Here is a 13097-nt window from a genome sequence, read left to right as displayed (position 1 = left end):
ATATTAAAATAATAAATGCAACAGATAGATTTTTCTTTAGTTTAAATGTGGCTTTTTAAACCTAATAGTTAACGTTATCTATCCAAGACATACACATTGCTAGTCATACAGTTAGTATGCTAGTTTTCTAGCACATAGATTTCAGATAGGCCTATATAAAATAGGTACTGTAAACCCCATCCTGTCCTCCCATTTATTTTACCCCATTACAGTTATAAAAGCATTAAATGGTTGATAAGGACACTTGACTGGATTAGCATTGGCGCTAACAAATTAACACGCAAACAGGGACGTTTCATCTTTCATCCGAAGACTGCTTTAAAGTGCACTTCTTTTTTGAGAATTTTCAATGTGAACACACTACTCACACTAACAATACTACAAAATGGCATAGAATAGTGCATAAGTGCGCGATCTGGGATGCACCTACAGTATACTTAGTACTTAGTATATAGAAATAATACACAGTAAACTACTAGTACATTGATTAGTATACAAACTACATAAAGTATAATAGATAAATATAAATGAACATTATTTAGATTTATTTATTTAAACTTATTTAAGTGAACTACACAATAGTTTTTGTTCTTTTCTTTTCTTTTGTTCTAAATTTAATTTTCGGTTACACATTCATACTTCTACTGTATGTACAAGTGTTAATAGCAAATTTTGTGTTAAAAGTTAAAAAAAGTATACTTATTCACAATGAACTTGAAGTATACTTAGCCCGTATTGCTGTTCAGATCATCGATTTTACTGCTCTTCAGCTATGTATAGGAGTGGTTAATAAAGCATGTGTCTTCTCTTATGTTTATGCTGCTCAAACGACCCGCCGAAGACATCTTCAGGGTCGTGTGGTGTCAGCATTCTGCTAGTACTACGCTCAGTATTCGCAGGTGTTCTCGTTCTAAACGCGTGGGTTCGGCTGCTGTTTCCTCCGCGCCTCTATCTGATTCGACCAGTTGGAATGGACTCGAGTACAGAAAGTCAGTGAGCCCGTTGGGTACTCATTCCTCGCAGACCGCCTCTACCCTGCTCGAGTGATGAAGAGTAGTCTGGCATTCGCGCCGCTCTTTCCGTAAGGTCCGACGACCGACCCGCTCGTGCCTGTCCGCTTCCTCCTTCCTCATCGCTGCGCGTTGACGGCTTCTAGCACTCATGTATCAGCTATTAAGTCGCACCGACCATCCGACTAGGCTCCAACAGTCGAGATAAGTCCGGATCTGGGAGCTCTGGGCTTCTCCTATACTACCGAGTCCTTCTAAGTGCTAGAGAAGCATGGCATGTTATGTAACCATTACTCTGTTTGTCAACCCACTCTCTCTCCCTCGTATTCCTACGTTTGGAACGTCGATCTGATAGATGATCGTCTCTTTAACGTGCTAGGCTGAGATTTAAGCGATTACACTTACTAGTGACGAATGTGAAAACCGTGATCGTGTGATTCTTATGTATTTCATCCAGCTGCCTGACATTTCAATGTCGGTTTTACTATGTTTATAAGTATTAGTAAGATTTTTGATAGCACTGTGTCAAGTTATTATTCAGAGATGAAGCTAAAGTATCTGTGTGAGATATATTCTGATTTCAAGTGTCAAATCAAATGTTATTATGAAGACCTATACGTAGCTAAAGTATTGTAGTAAGTCATCTATTCATGATATATGTATGTTGATATAGAGTATTCTATTGTCACATGGTATTTATTTGAGACTATATATGATATATATAGTATATATATTGGGTATATACTAGATGATGAGATATTTAAAGTAACTATTATAAACTTTTTATTTTCTAAAAATACAATGCTTGTGTGTAATATTGATGCCAAATTTGTCGCCAAATATTTGTTGGTCAAGTCCAATTTACAGACCTCGAAATGTATGGATTAACTTAAACAGAATTAGAGAATTGGATGTTTTTTGTATTTAGGATCCACATTATCAAACTATAGCAATGTCGTATTTTAGGCCAAATTAACATACATCACAAAAACAGGCAGAGAGGACCACAATTATTATTCCAAGAATTTTGTTCCGATTATGATTGTTGTTTTTTTGTCCATCTCAGTTTTGCCTCATCTGACCCAGTAAAATACAATTAAACTGATACCTCAGATAATATTTCTCTTTGCCATGTGTTAAGATTGAAAAGGTTTGGCAGGGTTACTTAAAAATAGAGCGATTGTGCGCGTATGTGCTTTTTTGTGCGCTTGGTGGTTTGTTGTTGTTTGTAATGTGCTGCTATCTGTTGGATTTGTGCAATAATAAACTATTATGACAAGAAGAGGTCTTGTTGGTCTATCTTCAGGGGTTTAATTCAATATAAACAAATTATTCAATATTTTGGCAATAAATACATTCTCTAAGAATTGATATGTCAAGTTTTGACTCAAAATGTCACATGCTTTGAAATTGCCCTTATGTATTATAATTTACTAATTACTAAATTAAAGTGTACAGTATGTCAAATTTGTATGAATTTAACAGTTTCTTTATACAATGTGCTTGTTAAATGTAGCACAAATTTGGTTTGGCAAAGTTTTGGGTGTCAAGATACCAAAATAAAACTGTTGAGGTGTGGGATTGAAATGTGGGTTAATCTGGCCTCACAAACTATGCTACCGATGTTGTAAACGTATCCTGATATGTTCTTCTTGACAAAGATGTTCTATCACTAATTATGATAGTAGTACAAATCAAAACATGATTTGTAGCACGTCTGATGTGCTACATTGTTTCTTACATAGCTGTAGATATGATTAATCTTGTAGGTCCAAAATGTAACATGCTCTGGTGTACAAGAACCACAATTCTGAACCAGTCATAATACATTCACAAAATGATTGTTTGGCTCAAAAGAACTAGACACACGATGACAAATACGAACTCCGATAGTTTATTAGTACAAAATACGCAATTCTTGAAATATGTTAATGTCAGTAACTGTTTTACTTATTAGACAAAAAAGTTTCGAGGATCTTAAAGAGTTTTTCTTCTCTAGCAGCAGCTTCTTTTTCTCTCCTCTCCTCTCCTTCTCGATACTCCCTTTCCTGTCTCTCTTCTCTAGCCAGCATTTCTTTCTCCCAGCGCTCCTCTCTCGCAAACATATCTCTCTCCCTTCTCTCCTCCCTCTCCAGCGCTTGTCTCTCTCGCTCTGCTTCTCTCTCCGCAGCCCTTCGGTCTCTTTCCGCCTCTCTCTCTGCGGCGCGTCGGTCTCTCTCGTCCTCTCTGGCTGCGGCCCGCCTGTCTCTCTCGTCCTCTCTCTCCGCCGCTCGCCTCTCCCGTTCCTCGTGCAGCCTGTCCATCTCACGCAGGGCCATCACCCAATCATTTGCTTTCCTCTGCTTGGTGGGCGGAGCATCCTGGGCAGACGAGGACATGTGGACAGGTGTAACGAAGGAGTTGAGGGTGATCTCGCTACTGAGGGCATTGTCCATGATTGCGTACCACTTCCAGGTTGTTATTCCTGTGTCTCCCCCAACCATGTTGAGACTTTTGAGGTCCTGCAAAAATGATCAAGGGTAAATCAATGATGTCCATTACTAAAATCATATCTAACTGAAAGGGGGTTAGTTCAACCAGAAATGAAAATTCTGTCATAATTTACTCACCCTCATGTCATTTCAAACCTGTATGACTTTCTTGTTTATAACTCAAAAGAAGATATTTTGAAGAACATATCAACAATATCGGCCCCCATTGACTTCTATCGTATGCACACAAAACCAATGAGACATTTCTCAAAATATCTTCTTGTGTGTTCAACAGAAGAAAGAAAGACTCACATCTTTTGAACTACACTTGTAATGATTTGTGCGAACATGTGACTTGTGAAAAGCTGAATGCATGTCATCACCTTGTACTTCTGTTTCAGATTCTCCCACTTTTTTCTAACCCATGCAGGTGTCACTTTCCCTTCCAGCTCTTTCTCTTTTACATACAGCCTGGGGATAAAAAGAACAACAGCATGTCCATGATAAGAAGAGATGAAAGCATACTTACACTTAGTAAATAACTGTTTTACTCACTCAAAAGCTTTGATGGCTGCATTTCTCCTTCCTGTAAACAGACCGCTGTTGCTGATTCTCCATATGATCAAATCTGCCGTGTTTGCATCACTCCCTAAAAACAAAAACACGGTCGTTAAACTTTTTGCAGCTTACTACCACTTTAAAGTGGATTGAATCGCATAATATATTCACAAATTTGGGATGGTACTGCATCAGTTGGTTTTTTGGTGCAGCATCTATTTTTTGTAAATAATTATGTAAACAATCATATTAGGTATCAACCGACATTTTGTCGGGAGAACAACATGCTAATTACATTTAAAGAGTCCTTCGTCCGACCCCATTTTAGTTTTTTGTTTTGTTTTGCATTATGTTTTCTTCTGTGCTGGGCACTCTGTCGAGGCGAATGGGCTAAGACGCATTACTGTCCCCTATAGGGATGAAGTGGACGTACAAGAGGTTGTCTTGTTTTTACAAAAAAAACTAAAACAAATCACGATCATTTCACGAATTTCTAGATTTCAGATTAAATGTTCTTCATATGTTTATAAAGGCCTATTTGCGGAACAACGCACGTGCGCATTTTGTCCAGCGGTGACGCTATAACTTACGCCTGACTGAACGGAAATGACGTCGGCAACAGGAACAGCTCTCATCATCGCTTAAAGAAACTGTGTAGTCACTGTGTGTGACCGGTCTGCAGCTCAAAAACGAACATAATTTAATCCTATCTTGCATTTTTTAATTTCCACACAGGTCTTCATAGCGTACCCGCTTCTATAACCGGCATCATGGTATGAAGTTTTAACAAATTTAGTGTGCTGGGTGTTATTGCGTATATTAGCACGTTAGCTTATTTGTCATCTCATCTTTCTCATGTTGTGATAAAACTTATTTATTCTACATGCAGCGTATATTGCTTTTTATTGAGTAATGTTTGCAATTGAATAGCAGAGTAATATATGTGCTGAAAGCTTATTTGTGTGGAGTGAGTACAGTTGTGCTTGATGTTTTTAATAGGTCGTAGTTTAAAACGAAAGTAACAGTGTTGCTGTAGCCTGTCTGAGTGAAATGTGCAGTCATGCTGAGACATCATGTACATCATAATCAGCATAAATAAATACAAATAAATGGAGAACTTAGTGTATATAAGACTATTTAAAGCATATTTATTTAAATGCATAACTAGTTAGGTCTGTTGTCTTGTTTGGTCTCATTATTATTTGTTTGTTTGTTTGTTTTGCCTGCAGTCTATTATGTCATATAACGGAGGTGCCGTCATGGCCATGCGTGGAAAGAACTGTGTGGCGATAGCGTCAGACCGGAGGTTTGGTATCCAAGCACAACTGGTGACCACTGACTTTCAGAAAATTTTCCCCATGGGAGACAGACTCTTCATTGGGCTGGCCGGCTTGGCCACAGACGTACAGACAGTGTATGTATACAATGACAAATGCAACATATAACATGATACTGAACACAAGAATTGTGTGTTAGGTTGGTGCGTTGACATTAGGGTAGTGCTGGGCGATATACCTGTTCATACCGAATACCGGTGTGTATTTTTGTTATGATATTATTTTTTTAATATACCGCATTACCGGTGTGTGTCGCTTAAACAACGTGCGGAACGCGGCAAAGCGCGTCACTGTTTCAATGGGGTCCTTTTTCGCTGTTGCACTGTGACCGGCCATTCACACAGAATGCGTCTTTCTATGCCGCGGCGCTACTTTATCATAATTNAGAGAAGGGAGAGAGATATGTTTGCGAGAGAGGAGCGCTGGGAGAAAGAAATGCTGGCTAGAGAAGAGAGACAGGAAAGGGAGTATCGAGAAGGAGAGGAGAGGAGAGAAAAAGAAGCTGCTGCTAGAGAAGAAAAACTCTTTAAGATCCTCGAAACTTTTTTGTCTAATAAGTAAAACAGTTACTGACATTAACATATTTCAAGAATTGCGTATTTTGTACTAATAAACTATCGGAGTTCGTATTTGTCATCGTGTGTCTAGTTCTTTTGAGCCAAACAATCATTTTGTGAATGTATTATGACTGGTTCAGAATTGTGGTTCTTGTACACCAGAGCATGTTACATTTTGGACCTACAAGATTAATCATATCTACAGCTATGTAAGAAACAATGTAGCACATCAGACGTGCTACAAATCATGTTTTGATTTGTACTACTATCATAATTAGTGATAGAACATCTTTGTCAAGAAGAACATATCAGGATACGTTTACAACATCGGTAGCATAGTTTGTGAGGCCAGATTAACCCACATTTCAATCCCACACCTCAACAGTTTTATTTTGGTATCTTGACACCCAAAACTTTGCCAAACCAAATTTGTGCTACATTTAACAAGCACATTGTATAAAGAAACTGTTAAATTCATACAAATTTGACATACTGTACACTTTAATTTAGTAATTAGTAAATTATAATACATAAGGGCAATTTCAAAGCATGTGACATTTTGAGTCAAAACTTGACATATCAATTCTTAGAGAATGTATTTATTGCCAAAATATTGAATAATTTGTTTATATTGAATTAAACCCCTGAAGATAGACCAACAAGACCTCTTCTTGTCATAATAGTTTATTATTGCACAAATCCAACAGATAGCAGCACATTACAAACAACAACAAACCACCAAGCGCACAAAAAAGCACATACGCGCACAATCGCTCTATTTTTAAGTAACCCTGCCAAACCTTTTCAATCTTAACACATGGCAAAGAGAAATATTATCTGAGGTATCAGTTTAATTGTATTTTACTGGGTCAGATGAGGCAAAACTGAGATGGACAAAAAAACAACAATCATAATCGGAACAAAATTCTTGGAATAATAATTGTGGTCCTCTCTGCCTGTTTTTGTGATGTATGTTAATTTGGCCTAAAATACGACATTGCTATAGTTTGATAATGTGGATCCTAAATACAAAAAACATCCAATTCTCTAATTCTGTTTAAGTTAATCCATACATTTCGAGGTCTGTAAATTGGACTTGACCAACAAATATTTGGCGACAAATTTGGCATCAATATTACACACAAGCATTGTATTTTTAGAAAATAAAAAGTTTATAATAGTTACTTTAAATATCTCATATCTCATAGTATATATATATATATATATATATATATATATATAGTCCTCTAAATAAATACTTTGGTGACAAATATTTAGAATACTTCTATACAACATTTAGTTTCTGTAGTGAATAGATGACTTTGACACAATACTTTGCTGATCTCTTCATAACGTTAACATTTGATTTGACAGCTTGGAAAATACAGAATAATGCGGCACAGAGATATTTAGCTTTCATCCTCTGATAAAACGATGCACAGTGCTTCATAAATACTTACTAAATATTATAAATACTATAGTAAATACCATAGACATTGCAAATGTTCCATGGCAGCTGTGTATGATTTACATTAAATAAGAACAGCACAGAATCACAGGTTTTTCCACTTCCTGTCACATAAGTACAGTGTTGCGCTGTTAAATCCTCATCCTAAGCATTCTCAGACATGAGACTCATCTAAATCCAGATCGACAGGTGAAAGTGGAAGCGGGGAGAGAGAGTGGGTTGAAAACAGCGAGGTCAGGATGGGGTTCTCCATGCCATGCTCTTCTTCTACACTAGAAGTGGTCTCGGTGTTCTGCAGAAGCCCAGAAGTCTCCTCGTCCTCTGGACTTTCTCTGATCTGGGTTGGAGCCAGTCGGGATGGGGTGCTAAATATAGGGAGGGGAGGAGGAAGAGGAGAGCAGGCTCTGGAGGAAGAGCCCGAGGTGGCGGAAGGGGTGGGAGACAAACTGCTTCGTACACTCCCCTGATCTTTCCTTTCGTATTGAGAGACCTAAAGTGAAAACAGAGCACATGCTTTAACACTCACTATGAAAATACAGCTACACAAAATATAAGTATACTTCAAGTTCATTGTGAATAAGTATACTTTTTTTAACTTTTAACACAAAATTTGCTATTAACACTTGTACATACAGTAGAAGTATGAATGTGTAACCGAAAATTAAATTTAGAACAAAAGAAAAGAAAAGAACAAAAACTATTGTGTAGTTCACTTAAATAAGTTTAAATAAATAAATCTAAATAATGTTCATTTATATTTATCTATTATACTTTATGTAGTTTGTATACTAATCAATGTACTAGTAGTTTACTGTGTATTATTTCTATATACTAAGTACTAAGTATACTGTAGGTGCATCCCAGATCGCGCACTTATGCACTATTCTATGCCATTTTGTAGTATTGTTAGTGTGAGTAGTGTGTTCACATTGAAAATTCTCAAAAAAGAAGTGCACTTTAAAGCAGTCTTCGGATGAAAGATGAAACGTCCCTGTTTGCGTGTTAATTTGTTAGCGCCAATGCTAATCCAGTCAAGTGTCCTTATCAACCATTTAATGCTTTTATAACTGTAATGGGGTAAAATAAATGGGAGGACAGGATGGGGTTTACAGTACCTATTTTATATAGGCCTATCTGAAATCTATGTGCTAGAAAACTAGCATACTAACTGTATGACTAGCAATGTGTATGTCTTGGATAGATAACGTTAACTATTAGGTTTAAAAAGCCACATTTAAACTAAAGAAAAATCTATCTGTTGCATTTATTATTTTAATATACAGTTACCTTAATGTAAGTAAATCTTGTGTAAATGCAGTATAAAAACGGAGGTTTGTTTTAATATTGCATATGCATGTTTGTTCAGTCAGTTGACTTACTGAAGTTTATTCTATTTGTCTTATACAGCAGCAGACTGAGGAGGATGTTCATCAGCATGAAAGACCCCAGTGAACTCACAACAGTTTCAGCAACAATTAATTTGTATACTTCATCCATACACTACATGGTTGAGTGCATAGTTTAAGTGCATAGTATGTCATTTGGGACACAGCTTGTGTACTATAATATGTGAAGAGTTTGGTTCCAAAATGAGATAATGTTCAAAAATCATGATTTTTATTATGTTATCATGTTTTTATTGTGTTAGTAAGCTGTATTTTTTTAGTTATTATGGTTTAAATCAAAACAAACCAACTGCAGTTTGATTGATATTAATTGGAATGCACAATAAAAAAAACATTGATTTTTGAACATTATCTCATTTTGGAACCAAACTCTTCACATATTAAAGTAGTACACAAGCTGTGTCCCAAATGACATACTATGCACTTAAACTATGCACTCAACCATGTAGTGTATGGATTTTAGAAGGGTAGTATCATCCCAAATGGAATTATATACACTCAATATACTATACTAATTTACTTTGTACTATTCAATGTACACTTTATAAAAGTGCACTTGTAACAGTAACAGTAGTAAACTTCAAAGAAAACTTCTTGTATGATACTGTTTTTGATACTGTTTACTAGCTTGTAGTACATTTTTATTCTATGAAACTACACTTTGAAGTATACTCTCAGTAAACTACTAGTTAAGTAGACTTTATTCTGCATGTATAATTGTAATTGTAATTGTTCACTTTAAAAAAAAAAAAGTGAACGTGCACTTTACTTTTTAGTATAGTTTACTCATTAAATATATATATATATTAAAATTGAATATGCCACTCAATCAAAAGAGTAAACATAACTACAGTACAAGCCGAATACAATTAGAATACTACATCTTCATCAAAAATTGAGTTCATAAAAGATTAAAGTACATAAAACTAGTACACTTTATTGAATAAACTTCTCTTTTGTAAAGGACATTAATATGAAAATCTTTACATTAAAATGAATGTGTATACTGTACATACATCAATTATAACCAAGTGGAATGGTTATAACCCATAACTCTCCGTTAATTCACTCGGGTTCGCTCGAAGTGCTGCAGCACACCATATCCACTAGACCAAAGGCTGACAGATACAATAGTATCTGATATTAGCATTGTACTTTTGTTACAGTAAATACAATCGTATTAATACTTCCAAATATACCTGTGGCCACACTGGGCTGTGCTGGGCAGTTTTGATGCTGGGTGATGAGGAGTCTGATCGGGCGAAGGGAGACTGTCCTCCTGCATCATGGCTCCGCCTTCCGACCTCTGTGCCACCTGGCAGGCCACTATTAGGGCTGGGTGTGGCAGAGGGTGATCTACCAGCCGCTTCCTGCTGGGTCTCGGTAAAAGTGACAAACCTCTTTTGGTCACCATGGGCTAACGCTTTAAAAAAAAATTGATATACATTAGCTTCATAATAACATGTCAAATACAGTCAATGTATTGTGAGAGCAGCACACACCCCTGTCTATTGGTTTGTTTTTGGGTTGAATGCTCCTCCTGGTTGTTGAGAGTCTGGCTCCCTGACGCCCTCCAGACTCATCTTGCACCCTCTGTATGGACAGCAGGGGGCGCCGTAGCTGTAACGCACACAATGCCTCAGTCATACGGCTTTGACATACGCATCGAATGCAAAATGAGTGTTGCGAGACCTCACCTGCCTAAGTCCTCTCTTACGGCCCAGCGGAGGTTGGATGAGCAGATTTTGCTGTCCTGGTTCACTCTGCACACTGGCAACCCTGTAGGAAAAGACACATATGCGCAATACTGATGAGCATGAACTGCTCAGAGGGCTGAACACAATCCGTCTTAAATCCTCCTGATAGACGGGAGAGTTAAGAGGAAATGTGTCCCATCCACCAATCCCCATCAGTCCACAGCCCTCCACCAATCAAACACAGGGACAAATCAGAAAGCATGAATCGCAGGTCAGGACCTGCAATGTCATCCACGAAAAACAACGGGGATTAGAGGAGCTGGTATGGCAGTGTGAGCAAGAAGTAACTATCAATATTTTCACAACACAGTAAAATTGAAATTCATTGGTCAAATGTGATTTCTTAATTGCTAAATGTTATATCTGCTTTACATCTGCCAGAACATACTCCCCAGCCCCACAGATTGGCCCCCCGGAGAGGAACTCCAATTTGAACAGCAAGAAGCCTGAAACATGAGTGGACACCATGAGGCTCACTGGAGATGACATGAGTACCACACTGTGATAATACGAAGACGGGCATCGGTTTTCCTAGCCAAGGGAAAGTGAAAGAAAGTGAGAAAGATAGAAAAACAGAAAAAGTGGATGGTAAAAGGATAGTATTTTTATGATACTTTTTTACTCTTTTATTACTGTCGCCTTATTTGTTTATAATAATAATACGATTTTTTGTATTTTTTCTGTCACTTGTTTGCCTTTGTATATACAACCACAGAAACAGTTACAGTCTCTTTTGTGACCGCAACTGAACTTCGGGTACACAATCACAAACAATAGAGTGCCTGAAGATTATTTATTTAGTTTATTTATCCCGCACGTCGCATATTGAGAAAATATCCCGCATCTTCATCAGTCTATTGGTTTTTAGTTGTCACACGTTCTTTAACCCGAAATGCACATGAACGCTGGTTTGCGCCATTGTTTATTTAACTATTTAACAGCGCTGTGTCAAAGCAGTCCGGTGCACACCAGTGTCCAACGAGCTCATTCAAACGCAACCTGACTTTTATCCCATGTTTGAGTTTGATATTTCAGTCAAGACGTCTGTCAGTAGATCGGTTGGCGATCCTCCAATGTCAACTTGCCGGATAAAACTCATAAAACATCGTAAACGGTGTGGCATTGAAACTGTGTTTAACCTATGGGTTGTGGTTAGCGTATTAAAATAAAACTTTTTTAAATAATGCATTTCATTATTTGCAAATGAGAAACTCTTTTTCATTATTTGTTTGTTTTTATTCTCTCAGTTTTCTCTTTTTGAGAAGATCTCCAAAGTTTACAACATGATGACTGACTCCGCGTCTGATCTGTGCTCAAAATTTAAAGAGACAGTTAACCTTAAATTGATATCTCCATTAAAATGGTTTTATGCTATATAACATTTGATATATTCTTTAATTATGTTGTAGTTGGGATGGACTAAATAAATTATTTTTACGAGCTAAAGGGTAGAAAAAAAATAAAAAGTGTTCTATTCCGTTATTATATCCCAGTTTCACGCTACCCTTCAGTGGTGTCCCACAGAAACGGATTACCTGTCCCACATTTGGTTTGTTGGGTGGTGGTAACCCTATGTGCACGTGTCCGAAGAAACGGTCTATACACAACCACACCTTAAAATTGTAAAGCCATAACATGTATTTATAAATTTATTTGTCCACATACACGCTGAAAAGTTTAAGGAGTGTGTCACAAAACTTTAAATTTGGGAAATTAGGTAACCATTTTGCATTTTTCATCTGCTGTATTTTGACCAACGTAATATTACAGTGACAAAAGACTTCTGTTCTGCTATTTTAACTAAACCACCATGCGAGTAAATTACATACAAAGTCAATGCAAAAACTCGAATAGACACAAACTCACACCGGGCAAATGAATGATGTGAAGCAGGTGAACAATTTCAACTCAAGCGAGAATTCGCGCAAAGAGCTCATTGACACCTACTGTTTGACACGTCCGGACGCGTGTAGATACTCCCCGTCGTCCGATGTTTTTTGCATCACTCACGCAAAAATAACGAGCTATTTCCAAAGTAATAAAAAGCGAGGAACGTGACGTTTGCCGTTTGGTGTGAACACAGCACAAGGCCGTTTTGCAGAGACGTTTTTTGTTATTATAACTGTTTTTTAGTATAACTTTTCTGGGCTTTTGGCTCATAAAAAGATCAAGTTTATGGGTTATAAAAGTTTTCGCAATATTTAGGTCTTAATTTCAAAACAAAGCATGTAGATTTACTTCGGTATTATGGCCTTGTTCTTGTTTTTTTTCTTGCAAGTAAACGGTCGTTCCTCTTCTAATTTCTTGCACTAAGCATACAGAGAAAGATACAGAGAAGAAAGGGAAAGAAACAGAGAATGAGTGAGAGATCCTAGAAAAGGACTTGAGTTGAATGTGATGAACAGGGAAGGCAGGCCCAGCCCCGGCACACAGACGGTGAGACACTGTACACACAGGGCCATGACACTGTACCTAGACAGGTTACCCTCCTCCAGAAGCCCCTGGGATTCATCTAGCACATTGGGTTCACTGT

General features: G+C 37.3%; 2 protein-coding genes across 2 annotated transcripts in view; both read right to left on the bottom strand.

Moving 5' to 3' along the window:
• Positions 1 to 2888: 2888 nt before the first annotated feature.
• On the bottom strand, positions 2889 to 4608 carry LOC130556925 (uncharacterized). The gene is made up of 4 exons (XM_057338278.1): positions 4335 to 4608; positions 4037 to 4130; positions 3865 to 3952; positions 2889 to 3511 (listed from the first exon to the last, which is right to left on the bottom strand). The coding sequence occupies exons 1-4, from the start codon at positions 4360 to 4362 to the stop codon at positions 2957 to 2959; spliced, it is 765 nt and encodes a 254-aa protein (XP_057194261.1). The 5' UTR covers positions 4363 to 4608; the 3' UTR covers positions 2889 to 2956.
• A 1928-nt stretch (positions 4609 to 6536) lies between these two features.
• LOC130556548 (protein unc-80 homolog) overlaps positions 6537 to 13097 on the bottom strand; it is a 58681-nt gene continuing 52120 nt past the window's right edge. Inside the window, exons 60-64 of the mRNA XM_057337662.1 lie at positions 13037 to 13093; positions 10505 to 10586; positions 10310 to 10427; positions 10007 to 10230; positions 6537 to 7891 (exon numbers count right to left, since the gene is read on the bottom strand). Coding sequence (XP_057193645.1) covers positions 7556 to 7891; positions 10007 to 10230; positions 10310 to 10427; positions 10505 to 10586; positions 13037 to 13093 — 817 coding nt within the window. The 3' untranslated portion in view covers positions 6537 to 7555. The remainder of the gene's footprint in view (positions 7892 to 10006; positions 10231 to 10309; positions 10428 to 10504; positions 10587 to 13036; positions 13094 to 13097) is intronic.

The sequence above is a fragment of the Triplophysa rosa genome, linkage group LG7, assembly GCF_024868665.1.
Source record: "Triplophysa rosa linkage group LG7, Trosa_1v2, whole genome shotgun sequence".
Lineage (NCBI taxonomy): Eukaryota > Metazoa > Chordata > Actinopteri > Cypriniformes > Nemacheilidae > Triplophysa > Triplophysa rosa.
Note: the sequence above shows the minus strand (reverse complement) of the source record. Positions and strands in the feature narration are given on the sequence as shown.

What these genes read in the sequence shown, in the direction of transcription:
- LOC130556925 (XM_057338278.1), bottom strand. Translation starts at nt 4,362, where the DNA reads ATGGGGTCGGACGAAGGACTCTTTAAAT. An exon ending in GGACGAAGGACTCTTTAAAT is followed by an intron (nt 4,131 to 4,334) that starts GTAATTAGCATG and finishes TTTTGTTTTTAG; the next exon opens with GGAGTGATGCAAACACGGCA. An exon ending in GCAGCCATCAAAGCTTTTGA is followed by an intron (nt 3,953 to 4,036) that starts GTGAGTAAAACA and finishes TTTTATCCCCAG; the next exon opens with GCTGTATGTAAAAGAGAAAG.